The sequence below is a fragment of the Rhea americana genome, unplaced genomic scaffold (genome assembly GCF_003343005.1).
Source record: "Rhea americana isolate MKP2758 unplaced genomic scaffold, rheAme1 scaffold_2, whole genome shotgun sequence".
Lineage (NCBI taxonomy): Eukaryota > Metazoa > Chordata > Aves > Rheiformes > Rheidae > Rhea > Rhea americana.
This window is the reverse complement of record NW_028186149.1, coordinates 9,275,283-9,301,654: the sequence shown is the minus strand read 5'-3', so window position 1 is coordinate 9,301,654 and position 26,372 is coordinate 9,275,283. Positions and strand designations below refer to the sequence as shown.

The 26,372-nt window shown below is 37.6% G+C and overlaps 1 protein-coding gene across 1 annotated transcript; it reads right to left on the bottom strand.

Annotated features, from left to right (window-relative positions):
• Window positions 1-269: 269 nt before the first annotated feature.
• Window positions 270-14,747, bottom strand: GATM (glycine amidinotransferase). The gene is made up of 9 exons (XM_085303710.1): window positions 14,629-14,747; window positions 13,993-14,211; window positions 8,145-8,340; window positions 6,743-6,933; window positions 5,263-5,400; window positions 4,832-4,996; window positions 2,941-3,004; window positions 2,707-2,823; window positions 270-708 (listed from the first exon to the last, which is right to left on the bottom strand). Exons 1-9 carry the CDS (start codon window positions 14,695-14,697, stop codon window positions 596-598), a joined length of 1,272 nt encoding a protein of 423 aa, XP_085159836.1. The 5' UTR covers window positions 14,698-14,747; the 3' UTR covers window positions 270-595.
• Between the last annotated feature and the right edge of the window lie 11,625 nt (window positions 14,748-26,372).

Genomic DNA, 26,372 nt, shown 5'->3' with positions numbered 1-26,372 from the left:
TGTCAGAAGAGGAAAAGGAAGACATAAAAGGGATATGGCAAGTAAGTGAATATAATGTTTTTTTAAGTTATTAGACCACACAGTATCTGCATAGCCCAACATTAAAAGCGTTATAAAATTACTTGGTTCCACAAGAGATCTGTACAGTTACATCCGTATTAACRGTAATATATACGAAAAATAAACTGACTAAAAGAAATAAATGCTAACTGAAGTTAACATTAAGCTGCCTTTTTGATAGAGTACTAGACAGAGGTAGATGTCTAATATTAGTGGCCATGCTATTCTAGCAAGAGCCTTTAGCTATCTTGTCAAGTTTTTACATTCAAAAGCCAATGAAAAGGCTTCACAAATAAAAGATGTTTTTTCAAAAAGCCAGCCAGAAAACCTGTACTGCAGATAGAAGTAGATTCAATTATACTGCTTAATGCAAAGAGTAGGTAAGTAAATCATTCGCCGAACCACTGTAAGGACATCACTGATCAAGCACTAGAGCTCATGCAGCTGTTTCTAACAAAAAAAAAAAAAAGGTGAAATTAATAATTTCCTATGCTTATTTTAGAAGTTAAACCACTGCTGCCTAGCTGGCCARTTACTAGTCAAAATAAGACTGCAGTGTACCACGGCGGCGGATATCACATGTCCAGCAATGGAAACCACCTCCCAAGGAATTGGCATGGCGAATACTCACTTTAATTGTAGAAATGCCTGCAAGAAACACACATTGCATACTTTAAAATTGAAATCTCAAGTTTGTGTGGTAGGCTTTGCTCAGAACTTTAGATAATGCTTTAGAAGATCATATGGCTTGAAGCGAGTACAGAAATTTTCTATCCATTTGGTAAGATTTTCTTCAAATTCTAGGCAAAGAACAAACTAAAAGATGGCCTACTTATTTATTCCATCCATACCCTCAGGAATATGGCTGTGTTTCAGACACCGTTTGATGTGTTCTGATGTGCTGGTCTAAAATAAATACAAATAATGAAAAAAGGTCTTTGCTGTAGCTAAATGAAGAATCAGCCAAACTGCTCATAAAACACATGATCAGGGCACATTTATATAAATATCTGTGTGAGTATTTAGAGTTCAGATACTCAATGACTCTTTCAAGTGCTTTAAAAAAAAAGAAAAAAAAGAAAAGAAAAACAGCATTTGAAAGAGTTTAGGGCTCAGTTCTTTCTCAGACACCAGAAAGGGCTGTTATATTTGCTACCTAGKCACAAGTTAGGCTTCCTCCCACTTCTTTTCAGCTCTAATGTCTCAACTGCGGCTCATCCAGAACCCTGACAGACAGGCTAGCATCAGAAGAGTTTTATGTTACGAAGTCTACCTTTTTGTTTCTTGGTGCTTTCAACAGCTCTGGAGCAGCTCAGTAGAAACCTTCACATAGGTCAGCAATGCCTTCATTCCCAGTAAGTAGGAACTCACTGACTACAGGAAATTGTTCAGAATGTGGACACACAGACTGTGAAGTTCACATGTGAAGGATGTGTCATGACTGGCATTAAAAGCCTAATTTCCTAAGCATTTTAAAGTACTTATAAATCCTCAGCTCCTTGGTAATGTAGAGAAATAAAACTACTTAAGACTGAAAAGCTAAGTGATTCATGGAAGATTGTACAGCCAGACATTAAGAGAGCAGATTAAAGCATTAGATTTCATAGTTTCCACCTGTGATCTGGCTCAGATTTGGGGGAAGCTTCAATAAGCCCATTCCTCCATAGCACTAGCCCTTTAGGTTCAGAGTTGCTGTCTTCCATCTCTGGTTCATTTTCTCCTTCCCATCATTTGTCACTCCCTTCAAAAAGAGATCTGCTACTGGGATTTATCATCTCTTACTCTTCAAAACAATGCTCCCTCATTCTCCTTAGCTTTTAGTCATCTCTCTACCAGTCTCACTACTCTGTCAACTTTTGCACCACTATGTGCTTACCTTGATGTGAGAGACAACTGGCTGTAGCACCAAGTAGTCTCGCTACCCTGGGACTCATTAACTCACTATGAGCCACAAGTAAAGCCATCTGCATCCTTGCACTCCAGCATAATAAAAGCAGCTGTATTAACCGAATGACTTCCAATAGGTTTTGAAATCTTTTATTTGTCTTTGCAATTAACTGTACACAGTCACTCTGTGACTTTTAGAACTTTATGCAATTAGTTATCCTGACACTGTATATCTAAGCTCTTGCCAAAGAAATTTTGTCTTACCAYGGAGTTATACCTCTCACAGGAGAGAGATTCTCCATAAATGCACTGAAATGTCTGTCAAGTGGTCTGACAGTTAAAAATGCAAAAAAATTTTGAAACTAGAAAATCTGAAAGCATTTCAGCCATGAGGAACACACAGCTCTACATCATTCAACCATGTGTGCGCTCATTCTCTTAGACCGATTTTAATCTCCCAACTGAACAGACAGTAAGTTCTATGTTAAAAGAGTTCATTCAAAATCACATTAGCAGTAGTTGCTACAATACCCTTCATTTCTTGAAAGCTGTAGGGGGCAGATGACATTAAGTAGTCACATTCATGACTGAAGTACTCAGAAAAGAATTCACTAAATGATTCTTACTTGTTAATCCAATAGTTTGAATACTTTCTCCAGTACTGACTGCTTTGACTACTACAAGTGAACCCTCTGTTCATCCTGATAGGYATACAAGATAAAGATCATTTAGTTTTAAGTATGTTAAGAGTTAACATACCCAGATTTTCAAACATCTTCTGAATTGATGTCTCATTAGCATCCACCATCACACGTTTTTCATCCAGCATTAAGACATTCATGGAGAGCCATTTAGAAGACATCCACAGTGGGTGGTCTAAACACATTAAAACGAACTTGCTAGAATGGCTGTACATTTTGTAACAACATTGCCTCATAAAAATACTCCTAAAAATTCTCTTAGAATTCCCAGAAAACAGTGAACTCAACATACCATCTGGGATGAGCGGCACTGGGGGATGAATCACGGTCCAGCCCGCTTTCTTGAAAAGTTCTATCTGTAAGAGCAATTTAATTATATTCTAAACAGGAGTCTTAGAAGTACCACATTACTTCCAACCTATACGACATTCTCAGGATACTTCAAAATACACAGCATCCCCTTTCCACAGTTCACTGCTCCTTCCCTCATTCAAATACCATCTACAAATCTAGTTTTCAGACAAATATCTTTTGAAAACATTTTCAGGCTTTGCATTCCACTAGCATTTGTTTCTATGGAGGGGTCTTTTTTGGTTGTTAAAAAAAAAAAGAAAGAAAGAAAGAAAACATGTTAAGTAATAGGTAACAAAGGCAAGTTCCTGCCAAAATCCTGTCAAGTAAAAGTAAAACTAGTAACAACATAGTAGTATTAAATTCTGTATTTTTAGTATTTTTCCTTACATATGACTCTACAAACCATTGATGCTGTGAATTGTATCACCATTTGCAGAAACAAAAATACCATGTAAAAACAATTATTTTGCATCACAGAGTATGTAACTTATTAAATAAACAGAACAAATATATGCATCCCAGGGAATAATCTTTTCTATCTATTTATTAGAAATTAYACAAAGTTAAAAATAAGAGGAGAATAATTTGGCTGGCAAAAATTGGATTCTGCCTTTTGAATACTTGGAAGGAATCTTCTTTCAAGCGTTACCACAAGAGGGGCTACACTTCTGAAAAAACAACATGGGCTGCAAGTATTTTATGAAAGGCCCCCTTTCACCTACACTTCCTCCCCATTTCCTAGTCATCCAAAACTGCCAAATCAGTTTTTACGAAACAAGGCTGCAGGACTAATATCTACATATGTGACAGTTTTCATAAATAAAAACTACTCAAGATTATGAAAACAGGGAAAGGAAAAAGTGGAGGGAAAGACTACAGTTGTTTTTAAAAYATTCTCATAGTTGTCATCACAAGAGGTGGCAATTGATGTGACCATTTGCACTGAGGCCACTTGCTGGAAGAAATTAATAGTATTTTTAAAAGCTATGTGGTGCATGTTTCTTTTATCTCCACTGCACACAGCTCTATCCTCACTGATTCAGTATTATCACAGTTATTACCATGTGGTTGCACAGCTCCTGGAAAAAATTAAGATCCTAATCAAAATTTTTAACGTATCTGCAACACAAGGTGAGCCCTTTCTCCTTGCAAGGCTTTCTGATCTTACACTATTTAGAAGCATGAGCTTTTTCTCAGAGCGAGGTAGTCAGTTTTACACTCTGAACCAGATCACCTCTTTTCTACTCTTCAGAAAGTATTTCTCATTCAATTATTCAAAGCTGAATATATGAGCCACTACCAGATTCTTGCCRTTGGTACAGTTAATGATACTGAAGTAAAGGCTTCCAAAAATAAAGTAAAATAAAGGGAAAAATTATTCATCTGAACAGCAGAAAATCCCCAATTTCTCTTTGGATACAAATAATATTTAAGTAGTGAAAGGGTTAGAAGTTGTCTGTTCTATATACTTGCTTTGATGCTACAAGTCTAATAAAATAGATCACTTCCATTGTGTTTGGACTATGTATATAGAAACACATTAGATACTTCCACTTAGCCTTACTATAGGAGAGCCAGGAGCAGCAGTAGAAAATGGGGAGAGCACTGGTCATCCACTGCTGAAAAAGTTCTATCAGAGTAGAGATGCAAATATAGATACAAATTCCTGAACCCATGTCCGAGTGCTGCCTAAATACCGTAGTTTAGTATTATTCAGGTGTATATGAAAAACTTAATGGATTAGCAATTGTCCAACAGAGACCTACTCCAGTCAAGTCATTTTTAAATACAAAACACTATAGTTACTTCCGCCTTTGTTACAACTTCACCTGATGGCACGGACGATCTGGGTTAGACAGCACAATACCAGGTCCAATGATGTTAAATGTGGCATCAATGTGCATAGGGTTAGGATCCTTAAAGGATACCACATGCACTCTGTAGTCTGGTGCAAGGTGTCGCTTCATCCATTCAATGCCCATGTAATTGGTAACCTAAAGAAAAAAAAAAWTTTTTTGCTAGAATATGAAGRGCATCTAAACTTGGCTTAAATTACTAAGAAAATATTTAAACTCAAAATACTAAATGTTTGTGCCTTTAGTTAACTTCTTAGTTGTAAGATATTTTCACCCTGTATGTCAAACTTTCTATGAATAACTTTTGGTGTCAACACTAACATTTTAATGTTGATCAGGAATTTAAGAACACAAAAAACACTGCAAGGCAGATACCAAAATTGTTGCAAGAAATCTTTGTCTACCTGACTCCTTTGTACAAAGATATCTCTTCCAGCTCTAATGAAGTCAGCAGCATCAAAGCATGGCTCAAATTCAGTAGTTACAAATTTCCCCTGAGCAGCTAGTTTATGTCTGTCTTCAACAGAGCAAATGGGATAATCCTAGTCATAAAAAGAGACAGCTTTAGGTTGGTTGAGTTATGGAAAAATTTCAAACTAATTGCTACTACAGAACATGTTGAAATTAAGAAAATAAGTTTATGTTGATAGCTGGTATATTCCTTGAAGTTGGCTTCATTTTCTTGTTTCTAGAATAAAAAAAAAAAAAAGCAAAACTGTAGAAGTTCAAATAAGTAAAGTACATTCAAGAATTAGTGATGATGTAAGAGATAACAGTAACTCCGAAGAAGTCATTTCTCTTCACAACAACTGTCTCTGCAGTATTCTGGCCTCTAGACTAAAAGTATTCATTACCAACCAAGCTATGTTGAAGTTTAACAAAAACCCCTGTATACCTGTCAGTCGAACAAATTACAGCATAGTGACAGTAAAAAACAGTATGCAAACTATTTCCTAACAAAAGTGGACTCTGTACTTTCCACATTTTTTGGAATGGAGCAGTACTTTAACCTAGAATGAAGATCTTCAGGAATATAAACACATTTTAGCATAAAATGATGCAATTAAGAGCAAATGGGGTGGAACAAACAGCATAAAAGCTACCAGGTGAGCAAGCATGCTTTGGAATAAGCTCTAAAAGTTTATCTAATGCTTACCTTGCGCTAAGGTAATTTCATTGAACAAGAGCCTTTCTTACACCATTGAGAACCTGTTCCTAAACAGTTATAAACATTTCACAACCAATCTTATTACACTTTATTGTAGATGAAGGGCCTTTACCCCGACCTAATGCACTAGTGGGCCTGTAGAGAACTACCAAATTTGTCTGAATCAAAAGTGAATTGTTACAAAAATCTGAAAGAAAAGAAGTTACTTTTTTTCCTTTCTTCCCAAGTATTCTCTGAAGGTAAACATCTTCAAGTGGATCTATTCACTTTTTAAAGTAGCTTCAAACACACTAATTGATCACACAGAGTAAGAATTTTGAGGTCTTTTCTGTGGAAGAGATGCACTCTCTCCCACTTCCCTGATAAACTCAGGACATATGGACACTCTCTGGGAATGTATTTCTTTAACGTAATCTTTGTCATCCTTCTAGTGGTCTTTCCTCTGTAGCAATACTAAATTAGAACCAGTAATCAAAATAATTCCAAGCAGACTTGAATTGAACAGGTAGAACTTCTTGTTTCTTATTCCCTACTAGTACACACTAAGCTTAATTCTGCTACAAAATGCTTGCAAGTAGTATTAAAAAAAAAAGTATTTAATTTCTCTTTAAGTTTTGTGAAACCAAAACATCAGACCAAAAACCAAAACACCAAAACTACCAATAAAGTCCTGTGAAACCAGAACTGAAGTTCTGAAGCAAAATGRCAGCAGTTACCTGATCATAGAGTTCATCTGCCATTGTGGGTTTGGGTGCAGTTGTCCACTTAGCACCACAGTTGAAATATTCTTTGATTAGTTGYCTATATGCTCTGTACTCAAAGAAACGAGCACGCCAAGCCATAGGAGCTTCAATAATTTCATTCCCCACCACCAACAGGATGTCTCTTGGCATGGCAGCATACATACCTGAAAATAAAAAAGCCATTAACCTACAAGACAGCTCTTTAGCTATCCAGTATTCACCCTAACTTCTACCATTGCTTCTATCCAAAAGATTGGCAAAGAGCATCTTTACAAAAATCAGGAAGCCAGTCTATAATCTGAAGTCCCAAACTCACATTCTTCCATAACGTTTCCAAGTGACATTATCCCTTCAAAATCCCTTGCAACATTTTACTGCAAAGCCTTAATTGTAACAAGTTTTATAGATAAAAGCCATTCACAATCTATTTTTCATTTTGTAACTTAGTTAATGGAAATTAAATAGACAAACGCTTATAAGTGGCTTTTGAGTAAGGTAATTGATAGAGGGTTTTCCCAAAGGACCCAATTTCCTTGTACACTCTCCTCTTAAAAGGTAAGAGCAGAGAGGAGTTTGATGTAGCACAGGACCTGTGTAGGAAGCAGTCACATCAGAACAATCACATACTTGTATCAACCACTTTTATTACATTGCTAAGACTTTTCATAATCATTATTTGGCCYGTACCAAACACAAATTCTGGCATCGCAAACCAACTTAAGAACACATTTGACACGTGAAAAGAACCTGGARACTACACCTGACGCCAAGATGAGTATTAGCCAGTATGCTCTCATTGCAAATAAAGCAAGCTACATCTTGTGCTATTTCAGGAGGAATGTGGCTARCAAGGGCAGGACGTTCAGACCTAACGAGGCCCATTCTGGAATATGCGTCCGATTTTAGGCCTCCCCAGTTTAAGAGGGATCTTGAGAAGCTGTAGGATCCAAAACAGGGCTATAGACACAATCAGACGCCTTAGAGCACATGACCTATGGGGAGAGCTTATTTTATGCAGCAAAGACAGGGCAAAGTAAGAGCAGTCTRTAAGTACTTGAAGGGCAATTAAATACGAGAGTGAAACACTTCTTCATAGTGGCAGTGGCAATATTACAATGGCAACAAATGGTAGTGAGAGAGATTCAGGTTAAGTATTAGGAAAAAGTCTTTCATGAGGAAGTTTGTGCAACACCGGAATAGCTCACCAGGAGAGGTGGAATCCCTGGAGATTCTCCACGCCACAACTACACAAAGCCATATCTGACCTGATCTAGCATTGGCAAGAGCCCTGCTCCAAGTAGGAAGTTAGACTACATGATCTCCTAAATGAGATCAAAACAGGCTATAAGGTTTCTAACAACAGAAGAACATTTACCTGTAGACTCAAAATCAGGAGTTTTATATTTGACAGACCAGTCAATTGGATCAGGCCTCTTGACAATTACACCTTCTCTTTTCAAGATATTGCACATTTCTTCAATTTCAGCAACAGCTTTTTTTAAATGCTCTTTGGGGAAGCTCTGGCCTCCAAATTTCTGATAAAATCCCCAATACTTCTCATACGTGTTGGCCTAAAAGAAAAAGACAGGTAAGCGATTAAAATAACTGATGCTTATTCTTTATACAGTGAAATATATGCATGACAATTTTTGATACTTGAAGTTTGTCATTCTATTTGACTGATTCCACATTGTACCATAGGTAATTATCACCCTCACATGCCCCAGTGCCTTGCATCTGTTCCTTTGAAGAGACACTAAGAACTGTTAAAGTCCTGCAAATCCTTGTCATATCAAGGACCTGGAAACAGAGTAAAGGGAGAAGCTTCAAGACTTCAGATAAATGCTGCCAACTCCTGGTTGAGAATTCCTAGCCTAGCAGCACTCTGTCTTTAATTTTCTGTCTTTATTACTACTATTCATTTTTACCACTGGCAAGGTTTTCCTCAGCTGTTTTATGTGCATGTTTCAGTTATTAAACTTGTAAAAAAAACCCACAAGTATTAGTCTTGTTCTGAATTGTTGGTGTCTTCATAAATGCTTACACATAGTAATAGAGTGAAGTTTCAGCTGCATGTACTGGGAAGACTCAGACAACTAGAAGAAAGTTTCAATACTACTGACTGTCAGTACAGGTGGCATGATGCCCGAGGAAAAGGTCCTCCTATGAGCAGCAGGAAGCAGAAGCGGGGGATGAATTCCCCTGGAATGTGGAGAAACATACATTTCATTCCATTTGGAAATTCAGTGTTTTGACTTTTCAGATAGCATTTTTAGGGTACTTCATTTCCTCATATTTTTGGATAGATTGATAGCTTATCCTATCACTTGTTTTTATTGATGTAAATGCTATCATAAGTAATGTCATAAACACTCTCTTTAACGATCTCTTTCCCTCTCTTAGTCATAGCCTTACAGAAAGTCTTATTTTTAATCAAACCACAGATGGGGAAGGGGGGAGAGAAGAGAAGCTAAACAAACATCTTCCAATTACACTTCTGTTAATATTTACTGCCTAATATTGCTGAGTGTCCAGGAAAGATTTGGTCATTACACTAGACCTATACAAGCACATCAAAAACATTCCAAACCCTATATATTCTGCTGCCTAATAAGACTAGCAGACAAATTTAAGAAAACAATCTTGATCTTAAGTATCCAAAAGCCATGTCTGCAGTGATGATCTGATAATCTTACTTTAGTATCATCACACAGCAGTGACATCAGAGATTCTAAAGTTATCCCAACTACTGATGACTTATACACCCTGTTGGCTAGAAGCGGCCATACCTCAGATAAATAAAGTCTAGAATAAATGTAAGTGATTCATCTGCCAGGGTTGGATTAAAACAACAATAACACACGCCTAAATCCTCTGCTCCTAAAATCCTGTGATAGTCTTCTGAAATTAAAAACTAATTCAAAATTGTATCCAAGCACTCATGGTTTAATCAAAACAAATGAAGCTGCATCTCTTTAGCACATCTGTGAATGCTGTTAATTCATATTTGTAAGCTGTGAAACCTGCAGCTTTGATGGGTTTCTGCCAACACTAACATGACAGAGAAACAGATGTGTATGGAGCCCTTTGGAACAATAGCAAAAGGGATTAGGAGAACAAGGGACCAGGTCTTCTCCACTGCCAGACAGAGACCTGGTCACTTGACACAAGGAAAACAGTCAAGGGATTCCGGAGAACCTGCCTTCTTGAAGATGAGATGTCTCCTGCTGCTACAGTCCTTACTCCCTTCAGAAAAGGAATGTGCCGAACAGACACAATCTGGAAGTGTTCCCTTCGTGCTCCAGCAGGCAAGACAATTTATTTGAAAGCATGTCTGATTTCCTTTAACAGCTCAGCCTATCCACTGCATTCTCTGCTACTTCTGAGCATTTTCCCTCGTGTTTGCTCAGGCAAATATCTTAACACGGCCATCCTGCTCCTTCAGTACTGAAGCTTTGTCCACCATTCCTGAGGAATTCATTCTTTTTCTCCAAGCAAGATCTTGGGTAATTTGATCACCTCTGAGACTTGTCAGCTGTTCAGAAGTCACATGCAGATCATATGAGTGTCTACCATTGCTATGGAATCCTGCTCTGCTAATGAGACAAATTTGTCCTAAGGAGTTATTTCCAGAACTACCCATAAYATATTTGCATCCTATTAACACCTAAGAGGTGCTGCTCTCCTTTTTACCAGGTGTCCTCTACTACCGATCTTTTTCAAACCTGGAATACAGTAGTGGTACACTAAGCTGATGACAAAAATCTAGCTAGAAAAGTAGCTTAAGACAGAGTAAGGATAACACCATAACACCACTCATGATCCCCGCTTTCTGAATAGCAGGGAAAAGGGTACATGGCCAGGACATTATTTCATACTAAATTCAGGGTTGAGATTTCAGACCCTCATGATCATATACTTCCAAAGTATTTCTGGCTAGGACACAAAAGAGTTAAATAATCTTCTCAATGCATCTTACAATCTACACTGAGATTCTCCTTGTACCTGAGAAACTGGAGTAGTATTTAAGAAAAGTTRTTTTTAAGAAATTTAAGAAAATACTGTAAAAAATTGTTTTTAATAAGGAAGAAGCAGAATTACTCCTTATAATTATTATTTTTTAAACATTTGTTATGGTGAATAAAGGAATACTTTTTTAAAAGAATCATACCTAGTACCATGTGGTACAATATTAATGCTCTCTAGATTTACCTTCAAGTTAGTTACGACAGTTACAAAATTTAATACTGAAGCATATCAAAGTGCTTTTTTGCCTAATTCAATAGTGGAACCCCAGCTTTTCACCCAAAATATAATAGCCAACCAGGGTAATAATAATTCTTCATCAAAAATGTATTCACAATATTATTCACAAAATAACTGCAAAACATTGCAAAGTACAAAGYCATAAAGCTCAACTGTTTGACTAAGTGCCAGCTGTTTCAGAAGAATACATCTGAACTGTAAGATTAAGTTTGAGCAACATGCTAACTCAAAAAAGGCATCTTCCCAATTAACATARCATTAACCTTCTGGTTTCCATTTACCATTTTTTCCCACCAGTATATAACCTATATACGCCATTTCAAGTTCCCTGAAAGATATGCAACACAGTAGCCAACAAGTATCAGCTCATTAATATTCATCAGATAGGTAGGGCTCCATATTCAACTCCTTCATTTTCTTTCTTATGCTAAGCACATCATTTATAGGTAACAGCCTTAAGTGTGTGCCAAAAGCATGTCTCAAAGTAGAACACTGAATGCAACCATACCCACCACACACCTTAAATMTTTTATAAGTAAACACACAATTTTGAAGTATAAAAAGTACTTTAGAGCAAATGTTTACCAAAGCAGTGTTATAATCTGAGATGTACTTTCCAAAGCGTTCTAGGTCCAAAGCRTCAATTTTTCCTCACACAACTCAAATTTGTTAGATTTCAACTGCTGTTTATGACTAGTGACCCTCATTCATATTAGCTAGAAGGTATGTAATATGTATCAACCGTAATATTGCCACTTACAGGCAAAGTAACAAGGAATTGCATTATTTGCATCCCACCTCTGGGCTAGCCATTATATTACACTGGAGCAACATAAACACATGTGTTCACATGGACACACTCCCCTACYTTTCAGTGAGGTTGCAGAGATTCTAACAATATTTAAATCTATGAATATTTCTCAGTATTGTCAAGATAGAATTTAGAGTACTGCTCAGACATTCAGATATGTTCCTAGACAGAATTACTGTGGCAGTTTCTACAGTATAATTTAGTTAAGACAAAAGCACAGAAAACTAGAGGAAAAAAATTTCAGCTGGCACACTTTACTACCTGTTGTGGCCAATGAATTTTTCAGATTACATGCAGTGTACATAAAGGAAAGTTAAATGTAAAGCTTGCTTTATTCACAAACTGTAGGTCTTTGAATTACAGAGGAAATACTATACTTTGACATTCTTTATTGAGCTCTGTAATAATAGAAAGTGAAGTTCTGAGCTTCATTTGATTAGCTCAGGCTTAGAGAGGCACTAGAGCAAGGTTAACCGTACAGTAAGTTACACTTTAGCAAGTTAAACATTCCAAAGAATAGTTTTACTAGCATTAAGGTAGTCTTTGGCAGCTATCCGGAAACAGATTTTGCCCCACGTGATGCTACAAAGTAACAAAACTGGATAGGAGGGTTTTTTTCTTAATCTAATAGCTTTTTCTATATAGTCATTACACCATTTTCAAGTACACAAATGCAAGTACATGTTTTTATACTGTAAATTCATATCCTGATTAGCTCCCTTCTCTCAAGCTGCTAGAATACCTTTGAAGGGTCTGAAACAGTATGCCACAGAGGCTGGTAACTAAGCTTCAGCTTTCAAGGAGTAAATCCAAGTCATAATGAAGTCAGTGGCAAAGGTTTTTTGAGCTCACTGGGACCATCATCTCAAACRTTCAAATATAAATCAAAGAATTTTTTTTAATAAAGAGGGATTAGCRCTACCAAGCTGCAATAATTCATTCAAACTCCTCCAAATACTTTTGCCAAGAATCATGTCCCAAATTCTGAAGACAAAATATAAAGGTAAGCAAGCAGGGGAGAGGGCACGCAAAGTCTTTTTCACAGTACATTCAAAGCCTCATCTGAACTACCATTTCTGGCATRTTAAGCATTTTTCCCCACTATCTTTACTTGACATTCTATGTCAGAATAGAGAAATTCACCTGTTTTTACTGAGGTCTTCTGGCCAGTTTTCTGAAGATAATCTCTATAATTTTACTAAGGTCTGTTCAGCAGAAACATTGTRCCAGTTCATTTTGCTAGTCATGCATTACATGCTACCATTGATGCTAGACAATGCAGCAGCATGCTGTAGCTACACCAGGACACTGAAAAAGGACAACTGAAGAACATTCCTAGGAACCTTAAAAGCCCAGGTAAAGGTTCATGATCAGAATGTGAATCAAGCTCATCAATTGAGAGTTCCAATCTAAAATAATTACTCTTAAAACAGAGAATGAAAGTTTCTGCTTGCTTTAAAACAACTCAAAATTCTGATTTTCTATGTAAAATTCCCTTTAAAGATACGTAAAAAGCAACACAAGGCTGAAATACAGCATTTTAGAGAGGCAAGAAATATGAATTTTTCTGGGTTGCTGCTGTACTTTTAGGCGTAACAGATCTGGGAAAAAACGTGAGTAGGTATTTCTATACATTATTGACTCTAGCACAGAAGATCACCTGTGAGCTATTTAAACCTATTTAAACAGAGGAATAGTCCTGCTAGTCCACAGCTATAGAAGTCAATCTTCCTCAGACTGAGAAGTAGAAAACTTTTTCCTAAGTGATAAATTCTACCTAGTTTCAGGCCCCAGCTCTGCAATTAAACTTGTATCAGTCTCACCAGCTCAATGCTGTATTTGCTATTCAAATGCTACAATTCTTAGCTTGATAACATCTGGACTGCATTATTGAGGCACATTGTCAACTTCTGTTAAAACAGCCAAGTCAGTGAGAAGTGAGAAGAAAAAGCATAGTCGCAGCAACACTGCTAATCTCTAAAATCCCACCAATGTAAATAACAGCTGGACAGAAGAATCCCTGTGAGCAAACATCACACCTTGATGCACTGTGAAAAAAATGTAGTTTATCTATACAATATGCTTAAGTTATTTCCCATTTAAGGCTGTGGTTTTTTGGGGGTTTTTTTGTTTTTTTTTTTTTTACCTTAACCTCCGCAGAAAAAGGAGGAACGCATGCATTTTCAGCTCTTCCCACAATGACTTCTTCCAGTGGATCCCATTCATTATATGAGCAAACAGGACAGTCCTTAGGCACAGGGCTAGTGACCTTACTGTCATCAGAAGCACAGGTATTCTGGGAGGCTGTAGCTGCCTGGGTGCTCTGGAAAGATCGCTGCACCCATCCTGTAAAGACTCTTCCAAGCTTGAAATAAAAATAAAAATAATTCTTCCCTTACACATGACAAAATAATAGTTCACTGTGCGAATGCCTTACACAGTAACCTCAAAGCAATGCATACAACCTGAAGCATTAACAGTAATACACTGTTTGTTAGAGCAACTCTAATTTATTCACAACACACTATGTGCTTAAAAGACAATTTGCCTTTTAAAGTTATGTTCACCTTAGAACAGTGACTTCGGAGCACAGGGCTGACAGTGGTGACTGGGGGTCATTGAACCCAGCACTGCTGAAGAATGGTGCCTGCGTGAGCCTGCCAGAGAGGCCAGCACCCGCCCCACGCCCGCTCTCTGCTGCTCGGGGCACCCCCTCACGCCCGCTCCCGCCGGTGCACCCCTAGCCCCTCAGAGGCCGGCGGCTGGTCTGCGCGGCACCCACCCGCGAGCCGATGTAATGCGCTGCTTCGGCTCCGCGGCTCCCCCCGCGCAGGCACCGCACTCGCAGCATCTCCGCGCTCCCGCTGTCAGGACAGCGCAGCTCCGGACCCCTCCGCGCCCACCCCCACCAGCTGCGCGACTGGGACCCCCGCCCCGCCCGCAGCCTTTATAGGGGCTCGCCACGCCCCCGGCACCGCCCATTGGCCGAGGCGGCGCGGGCGCGCGGACCGGCGCGCGGCCCATATTCGGCGGGGGTGGCAGGCGCCTGCCCTTGTATAGCTGTGCGGGGCGGCGCGGCGCGGCCCCCCCGCCGCAGGGCCCGGCACCCCGCCCCCAGGCACGCGGCGCGCGGGGGCTCCGCGCACCCGGCCCCACCGCGCCGAACACAGGCCCGGCGGGAGCTCCAAAGCTCCCTGACAGCTTCTTTCCACATACCTTGATTTCATTCCCACAAAGGTCTCCTTAACGGTATTTCCATACAGTTTTAAAATTCCTCTACAAGGCATACTCAAGTCCATCATTTTTAGTCATTAAATATGCATGTTCTTCATTAAACCTGTAATAGACAACAGCAATTCAATTTTACCCAAAATTTAAAAAATTCAAATGTTAAAAAATCAGATTTTCAGAATACAATATAAAGATTTTGTGATCCTCCTWAAAWTWWTTTWAWTTTTTTAATTATCAAGGTACTGTTTCAATAAAATTCCAAGCACTTCATTTCAAATTCTGACTTCTTAAAATGCATGTGGGTGACGAAAAGTCATCTAAAAATGAAAACCTGAAAAAGTTAACTCCTAGTAGACCCACACTTCTTCATTTTCCCCACAAAATTTCACTATGGTGAAATCAACTGAGTATTTTCAAAACTACATCTATTTTAACAGAACTGCACTCTCCAATGAGAAATTCATTTGTTACCAGCTCTTTCTATGATTCTATGATTCTACTCTTATTTAGGATATCCTCCTGAACCTGATTTGTCATTATTCTGCATTTTTCAAATGCATACAAGTTCACGTTTAAATTGCTTAATTTTGCTGTACAAAAGTGAAAAACAAACACAGCAAAAATTAGTTTTGCCTGAATTATTTTGTTTAAAGTAGTATGACTCTTCATCTTTCTTTCACACTTAGTAATTTTTGGTTCTGCCCGTATTGCCTATACCTTACCTAACATTTCTTCAGCCATGTTCAATCCTGATCCTTCAGTCCATGCTTCATTATCCAGTGCTAGTACAGTGRGGCACAACTGCAGACACACACAATGCTTAATACTACTTATATGCGAGATCATGAGCAATTCTGATGAACTCAGCAGACGTATCTATAGCAGGAAAAAGGTAAACATCATTAACACTAATGGATATTAAAACATAAACCACAATCTTAGAATACAGTAAATCAGCTACAGTTTTAACCTGCCTTAGGTACAGCAGTAAGTGAGCTTTACTCCACTAGATAATGAGTCATTTGACATTTTGCCTTTTTGGCACTTGTAAACAATAACCTTGTTTTTAGGAGAAACACAACAGTGCAATTTCTCTCTTCACATATTTACACAAATACTTAAATACTTCACAACTTGGAGGTTTTAGCTATCAAGCTAGATAGAGGAAAATGACATTTGGCATCATATCAAGTGAATAAGTTTAAATATTTTTTAGAGCAAGGTTAATTATTTTAGTTGATATGATACCAAACATGCTTGTCCTGTTTCATACGACTGCAAAACGTTTTCATGAATCACTCATCTTAGCTTGTTAGGAGTCATCTGTAACCTAATGGCTTTAGACACTGTCTTTCCTAGTATCAGAAAGTTTATTCTTCTCCCAAGTTTCAAAGAGTAATTTTCTTGACGCTACTTAATTCTAGTTACTAATTTTTGTCCTTGAGTTAATTAAAAAAGAAAGATTGCTACTTATGCTTGTTATTTGATTCAACTGATTTTGCTGAGGTCACWCTACTCACATTGACCTTTCTAAAAGAATTAATGATTGGCTTGTGGCTAAATCCAAAGGTCTTGCTTCTTTTCCTATCCTTCTTGACTTATCAGCTAGTTTTGGACCTTTGGATCATTCTTTATCAACTCAGCTTACATAGTTTTTATGACTTTGCACAATATTTCTTTTCCTATTTACTACAGATGTTTGATGTTTTATAGGGTCCCTAAAATTATCCTTGCCATCCTTACAGTGAGTTTTGTGCTGACTACCATTTATTTAATTTCTTGCTAGGCTGCATTTTTTCTGCTCACATTTTTTTTAATAAAAACATTATTTTCCATATCTCATACATCTGTTTTTTCCTGTCTTACATGTAGTTCCTTCTAGCTACAAGCTAATTTTCATTTAAGTACAATCAAGGCAGAAATCCTTTCCTTCTCCTACCTGGAATGTTTATGAAGTGGCCTTGAAACCTTTACTCATGCTAAACAGCATTTACCTTTCAGCCTTCTTTGAGGACCAGTCATTTGACCCCCTGGGGGTGTTTGTGTGTCAAATGCCCTCCCAAGGGCCTTGAAATGTGCAACATTATCAATGCACAATCTTCCAAAACACACCCTATTCATATCTTTATACTTTTTTCTTCACTTGACCACCTTCTGGGTCACTTGCAGGAAAAACAAAAACAACAACAAAAAAAAACACATTAGTTTCCTTAAAGCAATCACTCACTGTTGCATTTCTCTGCTTACTCCTTTTTATATTCCTTCACATCTGATTTGGCAGATAYGGACTTTATCCAGTTTGCATTCACAATGCAAGGAAATTCTTACAGTTCACTCTTTTAGATCAACATTAGAGTTCTCCTGCTTTTTGTGTACTAGACAGCCCTTCATATCTTCTTCCTCCTCTACAAGAAGGGCTTAATCTTCTATCAATGTAAGTTTTAACAGTGACTTAAATCATTAAGCACAGCAATAGTAACAGTTATTCCAATGTTACTTAATTTAGGTAATTCATTTTTTTTCTAGAATCCCTGACAAAGTCCATCCATCATTTGGAATAATATATGGTACTCTTCAGGCTTATATATAGCCATCTCCTGATAACTAAATAAGCCATTTAAAGCAATGTAGTTACAATTAACTGAGAACAATATTCTGGCCCAATAGCATTAAGGTATATAATATACAGCAGGAAAGTTCTAGCTTAAAGCCATATAATTAGAAAAAGCAACAGGAGATACGCAGTGCAGAAAAGTTACTCTTGGCAACAGGACTAGTGTTAGTGAAGCTTAAAGCCTAACTTCAGCTATCTTTTGGATGGTATCTAGTCTTTGGCTCATACATCTTTTTCTCTAACATACATCCATTTAAAGAAAAAAAGAAGTTTCAAAGGATTGTATGGCTGTTTAGTCATGAATTTCCATCTGKTCAGGAACTGAGGCCCCACCTTTCAGAGCGTATGTAGCTGTTCATAGCTGTAATAAGGTATAGCAATGTGCTTTAAGTACTGGAGGGACATGGTTAAGGTTAAGGAACAGTTTATCCTGTCTTACCAATATCTATACTGTAGTTCTGATTAAAATTATTTAGTACAAAATGCTATTTGAACTAACCATGCTTTCACATACATTTGTTTTAGAAATTTAAATTGTATCAAGTGTCTTTTCCATCCAAAAGGTTGAAGATAACACTTGTAGTGAAATCAACAATGACGCTGAAAATGGAACCAATCACCCAAGGTAATTTTGTAAATTAACATTTATTTACCTTCAACAGTAGAGGGGTTTTTTTTGTTTGTTTGTTTGGGTTTTTTTACTTATGGTACCTCTATTCAACAAAACAATTGTAAGAGATTTAATTTCTTCTAGTGCCTTGTCAAGGATACTGCTTGCTAAATTCCAACAGRCTACACCCATAAGAAGAGAATCTAGCCTAGTAAATCTTACTTGTTAGCTATTAGGAACRATATAGAAGAATCAGGTATGTTTCTTAGAAAGCAAATTTCAAACTTTCCAAAACTCTTTAATTGTTCATAAGTCTGGATGTTCAAATTAAGGAACAATCAATGCATCCCAGAATACTAAAATTACATATTTTTTGCCATTTAAGTTCCTAATTTTGTTGTCAGCTCTACACTCCAAACCATCAAAATACGAATTGTCACTTGTAATTAAAACTTTTTTTCATTTAACATATTTCACTTTAACTTGTTGAATTAAATAGTTAAGAGTTGAAAAATCAATTTATTATTTTCAAAATCCCTTTAAAGAGATTTCATTTAGTTCAATTAAACAATGTAAAATCTTGCTTTATCATTCTTCATACTCAAAAGAAAGGTATAAATAGATTTAATTCCTTACCAAATCAGATAAACTGCATCTGTAAAATGRAAGGAAATCCTTTCTCTCTAATCCCAGTTTCACTCAGACTTAACCTTTTGACTTGCTGACAGACTTTATGTGGCTTCTGCCTGTTTTCTGCTTCTTATAGTTTTTGAAAGACCAATCCTGTACTTTTCCCCCAACACCAGGCCTGGGAACTTACTGTGGAAACTACTTGAAAAATCTGTTCTTCTTCCTTGTCAGAACACCTTCACTGTATGACATGTGCTGAACTGCCAAGTTCTCCATAAGACAGTATCCAATGGATTGCTCAGGCTTGCTACCATGGACTTCTAACTACAGAATGCAATACTTATTTCTGTGAGCACAAGAACTAAGGACATCTGAATTCCTCTCTGTTTATGCAAATCATATGGTAAATGATGTATCATAATCATAAAATGGATGGTTAATCATAAACATGTTATTTACTATAATCACAGAATTTATAAAACATCTATGTTGTGTGGATACTCTGATATCTAACAGCATTGCAACCTTTCTGCTAGTCCAAGCACTTACAGAGTCTTTTATTCCTGTCCAGTTATCTATTATCATGAAACTTGTAGGAACTTAATATGACTGAGACCTATGACCCTTTTCAAATTTGTTTGAAAGTAGCCAATAGGTTTAAGTTACCAGGGCAYGAAGGGAAGGAGGGAAGAGACACAGTCAGATAAACACACAGATAAACTATGGTCATATAACCTCATGCTCTTAGGAAACAAGACTTAAAAACTTCCTTGTCTTTAAGAAATCAAAAGGTGAAAAATGTTCAATGATTTGAAAGTGAATGAATTACACAATGTTTTTTACGTGTAACTTAGGTAATAGTAAATTAAAATTTTATATGATTATTAGCACACTGATATGATTCAGTTCTGAGTATATTAAGTAATTAAAATACCAAGTACAAGAACAGAGTTCTAGTGAGATAATCATTAGACAAAACTTTTGGCTTAAAAGTAGTCCAGAAGAGGTCTGGAACTTTGAGTAAATAGTCCCTGTTGGGAAAATAGGACTTTCTACTGTCCTGATGGCTACTGACAAACCACATTGCATCATAAAAATTACTAGTTTAATAATTAATTTCTTTACCTAACAGAGGCTGCAGAAATCCACATTCTGACTAACACTGTATGTGCATATAAACATGAGCACTAACATATGTATAAATATTGGACATAGCAAGCAATGTTTTAATTTTAGATGTCAGGTTTCTATTATGGAGAGGTGACAGAGCTGAATAAAGTTCTGTGAAGGCAAGGGATTTAGTGATCATAATCCATGACATTTTACACTCTGTCATTTCCAGAGGCAGTGGAGTGCTGACTACTGAGAAATGTAGGAGGTTCATGCAGCAAAAGGCACATCAGTTGGTGGGATAGATTTCATTCAGACCAGTATTTCCATGTATACAGTAACATGATCTGCCAACATTTTGTAGGATCAGATATGTGACAACAATTCTTTCTGTCAGGGCTGCCAAGTGAACTTCATGGCTCTCAGGCATTTGAAATCTCTTAAATATCAAATATATGATCTTGTGACATACCCTCCTGTACATTAGCATCTAAAATTGAAAACTGCTCCACATTCTTCTTGAAGAATATTTCTAAGAATTATTAGTATAACTTTGCTGTGTCCCTGGAATAATTTTCTTGCTCACATTGGAATAAAAACAAAATTGTAGCTTTGTCACATTAGGCATCTGAACAATTGCTCTCAGACCAAATTCCAAGTTCCTTTAATCAGTGTGTATGGTGACTGGAAGTATAATACCGGCCTCCTAATGCAGAGTTTTTGTGACTTTTATGGCAATAATTAGCACTTGTTCTTTGTTGTAAAAGACAGGAAGTACTGGCTCTCCAATAACCTGTTAATCCATCCCAAACTTCATGGAGAGGATAGCCCAAAGTGCGAAGTATATTTTACCTCTGTTTACTTTAGAGACAAAGAACAGCTTTCCTCCTTTTTTTTTCTTTCTACATTGAACACAGAATGCTTTGAAGAGACTCCCTGACAAGAGGAGTAAGTCACAGAATCTCAGTCACTCTATGAAGTTTCTTGAGCTTTTTATTCTTTAATCAGTTCTGCCCTGCTCTCCTTTGCTCTACAGGCTAACTGACAGCATAGGTTCTTCCTTATGAACTGGGACAGGATTATATACTAGTGTGAAGATTCCCTTTGACAGACAAGCAATTATTCAATTACTGTTTTCTAGTGTATGCATGCAGGTTACTCCCATAAAACAGGCTGGAGTACCCTTAGACTAAAGATGACAGAGCTTGTCTGTTCAGCCGGCTATAGCTCAGTAAATTAGGCTGCAAGAATAAAGCCTCTTTTGCCCTTTCTAATTAAATATAGTTCTTTGACAAGCACTTTCATTTACCTCATGCTTTTGTTAGCAGCATCTGTGACTATTGTTCATACAGTTATGACTCTTAGAAGTCTGTCGAGCTAAAGTATAAGCTTGCTTTTTTTGGTCATCATACCACTATCACCAGCTTGATGGTACAGTGACAAATTATACAGGTAAGGTTCAATCTTGAATGTCTCCTTCTGAGGACTTCATAAATTCACTGTGAGTTCTACATTCAATCTGCTTCAAAAATTGGACACATGGAAGTAATCTACTCTTCTATCAGAAATAAAAACCCAGCAGAGAAAAAAATTGCCCTGTACTAAACAAACAGTACATGATCTAGCTTTCACTGGCATAGGTTTGGAATGATGTTGCCTTTGCATCTATAATGAACTAAAAGAATTCAAAATCTAATTATAGAAGAGAAACATTTTCTCAACTCCAGAAAACTGGACAAGGCTCCAGTTGCGGATGTTCTGTATTAGGAGACAGGATAATTCTTGAGCTCTGATAGCTCCTTTTCCTGATCTAGATGAGCACATCTGTTCTGCTGCAACCCCAACCACGTCCATTTAAGAAAGATGAGTACAGATGCAGAGCCAAGAATCCAGTTGACATCCAACACCAGGAATCTCTCATAGGTCATTATAAAAGAGTACAATCTAGCTCCTAGAATTTCCTATTTGTTGCTTTTAACACCTCTACAACAGAAAAATGAGTTTCACTTTGACTCAGGTATCTTCACCTAGAAGATGTTTAGACAGTCATAACTGAGGAAAAAGCTAAGTCAAAGTAGGCCATTCAAAATAACACAAAATAGTTTAAAATATTAAACTTTAATATAGTAGAAACAAACACGATATTGTAAGAAGATTCAGTGGGCAATTTTTCAGCAAAAATAGGCTTTAATCACAAAATACAAATTTTTTGAAATGGAAATGTTTTGGAGCCAAAAAAAATTTAGGTAGAACACAGGAAAGGTTCCCTTTCCTTCTTCCTCTTCCTACTGCAGTCTTCCATACAGGTTGTTGGGAAGATAGGTACTCAGACTCTGCCATGAGTGCAACGTTTATTCTACAAGCTTTCTGGCATTGCAGCATAAAAGACAGAGCTCCAAATAAAGCTACTGGCAGCTTTTGAAGACCAGCTGCCTTCTCAAGACACCATATATGCTTCTAATCACTGGGCTAAACTAGCAAACCATGATATGCAAGATGGAGTAGCTAGGATCATAATTGCATCAATTGCAACACGTAACAATACTACTGGCATTTACATTTTTCATGTTATCCTGGCATTTACATTCTTCATACTATCCTATTGGTACAACTCCCATCTCCTCTGAAGTGCAGCAGATCTTGTGTATGTCTACACTACTTAAAATCTATGCGTGTGGCCTATAAATCTGGACCTTTTATCCACATTGCTTTGTTTAACATGAGTCAAGCCTGTTTATTCACAGCCAGGTTGCACCTGCCTATCTTTTAAAAGTAAGGTCACTAGCGCAAAAGGAACATAAAACAGCTTGTGGCAGATTGAAGCAAAGTAAAGGCACCCCGCAACATCTAGAGTTCTTGATTTTGGGGGTGGTTGGAAGGGGCTAGGCAATACACAAGACAATAATTTCTTTGAAATTCCAGGATCACAGGAGAGGTTTGCTCACTCCAATGGAGACTTTTGGGGGGGGGGGTAGTGACTGCAAATTACTTTAGTGAACACATTGGTCAACGCAGCTGCAGAGTGGACCAGCAAGTCAACTCAACTAGCTGACCAGCTAGAACTTCGGATGCATTACAAATTTGCAAACGTCATYCCTCAGGAGTGGGGAAAGAGTTCAAATAATACTGATAAACTGCTGAAGTTAGCAGTTTAAGTGGTGCCAAAGAACTTACTTCACTGACTCTCATCTGCTGAACCTTTGGCAGGGAGGGAGGACAAAAATGGAATGCCTTGAACTTTGCCAATGAATGAGTTCAGTGATTTATCTCTCCRTAACTGTGAACTTGTTTCTTGCATTTACAAAAATGATTTTGCCTGGTTAATAGATACATTGCAACTCATCTAGAAGCTGGGAAGGGACAGAAAGAGAAATGGAGAGAGGGCATGTAGGAAAGGAGATCAAGCTGTTGCTTATTACTTCCTCACTCTCTCCTTTGCATTGTTCCTACTACTATGATGATCTCTTGATGAGCCAATTTTACTCATGAGTCAGCAGAGAACTCGCTCAACAGAATACTGAACTTTCTGCTGGCTGAATTGATCAGTGAAGTGTCAGAAGATCACTAGAGCAAGGGAGGCAGCAGAATTAGGAGGCTTACATACAAAGGAGAGGAAAATGGAATCACCCCTTTTGGCATCATCAGTGCAGCAGATTGACTCAGGTTGTCTCATTTAATTGAAATCTTAGAGCAATACTGTGCTGATACTGCAAATAAACTTTGCAGCCTTTAATAACAACTGCAGTAGCTATTGATTTGAAAACAGAACAAGAAGGCATTTAAAAAATGAAAAATGAAGATTGAAGATTTCAGCTCAGTAATCCTAAAAAAAATAAATAGCTGTGGCTTTCAGTGGGAAGGCTCAGGTGAACCAGATGAGAAAAGAGCGATACCCAGCTGTCCTCTTTCAAGGACTCACTCAAGATACACCTCATCCACACTGAACCCTGTCTCTCTACCACTAGTCATTAAGTAGCTAAGTGTTGTCCTGTGGTATGATTACTTCACTTCAGCTAGCTAGAAAGGAATGCACCATCTTGTGTTGTTGCAGTGAGGTCTCTCATCAAACCATTAAAGAACAGAAAAGAAAACAAAACAGTGGAGAGAAGAGAGAAGGATGTCTGCACAGAAAAAGCTGCAGGCAGGAGCATCCCATGGTTAGCCAGAATAAAGAGTGCATAGCTTTACTAATGCTGCCTATCTAGGGAAGGCTACATGCCTTCCCCCTAACTAGCAGTACAGACAGCTTGAATCCCCATTTAATATAAAGTTCCAGTTACTTGTTAACTTCTGGTGACATCTTGTGGAACAGAACAAGATAACCCTGCCCAATCCCACAGAACCACAAGGGTCCTAACCTGCAGAGAGGAAATCTTCTTTGTATAGGGTGGATGGAATTGGTTTAGCTTTTCCTTAATTTTTCTTTCCTTTCCTGCTACACAGATAGTATAAATGAGTTCTATAATAATGAGTCCTATACAAAGGACTTCTAAAAATAGAAGTATAAAGGGGGGGAAAAAAAGCAAACAGGAGAATAGAGCACAGTGTCAGAGCAAAGAGGAGTATAATAAATAAATGTTGTGATCTACACTTTCTATCAACAAAACTGTTTCCAATATCCAAAGCATAATATAAGCAAGTGTTGAGCTATTAGGATTTAATAGCTGAAGCTAATGAGAACCTCTGTGCTACTTGTCACAGCAACAAAAGCATGCAAATAATCATCACCATACAGTCATAGCTCGTAATAACCTAAAAATACTAAGCAGCTAACCCTCCCAGTACACCTGTGCATGTARCATCATTCACAGGGGCCAGAACTGAAGATTTGGCTCAAATTCAACTTGCAGCACTAAGAAATGAAAAATGTTAGTAATACTCTGCTAAAAGTATTAATTGATTTGGGAATGTTGTTTTGGAGCCTCTAGTTTGAAATACTCTACGAAATTTGAAATTTTTGACACATATCAATTTCTCTACTACAGTAAATTTTTATTACTTTAATGCAAGTGAGCAGCCAATGTCTGCAGCTTTGCTGTCGTTATTTGTCATTTATTCTGAAAATACTTTCACTAAAAGCTGTTCTAGTCCAACTTCCCATGGAAACATACTTATTCCAGAAGATAAATTTGCAAACAAAGAGTTATTCCAAAATAGCTGTAGCCCTTTAAATTCACATCATATCTTACAATCTGAATAATATGTAGCAAAGGCACTCCAGGTTTCTAAGGGAAATACCACTTCACATCTTCATATTCAAGAAAGTTTATACATCATAGAGAATAACCACCCAAGTTCAAAAAAGAATGCTTGAATCTTTAGGAGTTTTGACTGTATCCTCAGTGAAGGAAATTAATGTTTTAACAGTAACTTCACAGGGAAAGGAGAGAGCCAGTGTGCTTTAACACTGTATAAATCACTAAATATTTTTTAAAATTATTAAAAAAAAAMCAACAGTTTACCAATGTGCAATAATTCCCTTGCCTTTTTTAATCCACTATCTCTAGACAGCTACATTGACCAGTGTAAACAGATGGCATGCTGAAAATGATAAAATGTTAAGTTATAGTCCCATAACATAGGAAAAAAAATTCCTGTGTAAAAAGAAATACATTCACCTCTGCAGGCACTTTGAAATACGATGCATCACACACGACTGATGCAGAGAAAAGAAAGAGTTCCATGAACAGCACCTGTCATACAGACATGATAAAAGTACTTGCATTTCAGGGGTTCCCACTGACCATTAAAAGAATAGGAGGGGAAGTGAAAGCTGCAGAGAAGGAGACCATAGAAAGGCAGGACACATGGAAAGTCATCAACTCATTAACTGAGTATCTATTGAAAATGGTAGTGAATAGGTTTGAGCACCTCTGGTTGCCACACAGGCCTATGACTGTGCAGAGTCCCGAAGGGGTGCTTGGGCAGGAGCACTTGCCCAACATTAGTAAGAGATTCTCTGCAGATCCAGGCCCCTAGGCAATGTCCAGCACAGGATGGCACTGTTGACTGCCCCCAGGGGGGCAGGGCCTTCAGTTTCCAGCACAGAGGCAAGCACACATGCTTCTTTTAACACCAAACAAGGGTCAGCCAGTCACAAGACACCCCATCAGCTCTCTCCAACAAATCTGCACTTAGAACAGCTAATTAGTGGGAAGGGATTAGACGAGGTTTATTAAACTACAAAACTAGCATGCAACTAAGTCAGTAAAAAAGCACTCATTTGCCCCAAACTAAGATCAAATGATACTTGATTCAGCAAAAATACTGAAGCCTACACAATGCAATTTATAATCAAACTGATACTAGTTGAGTAAAAATATCAATACAT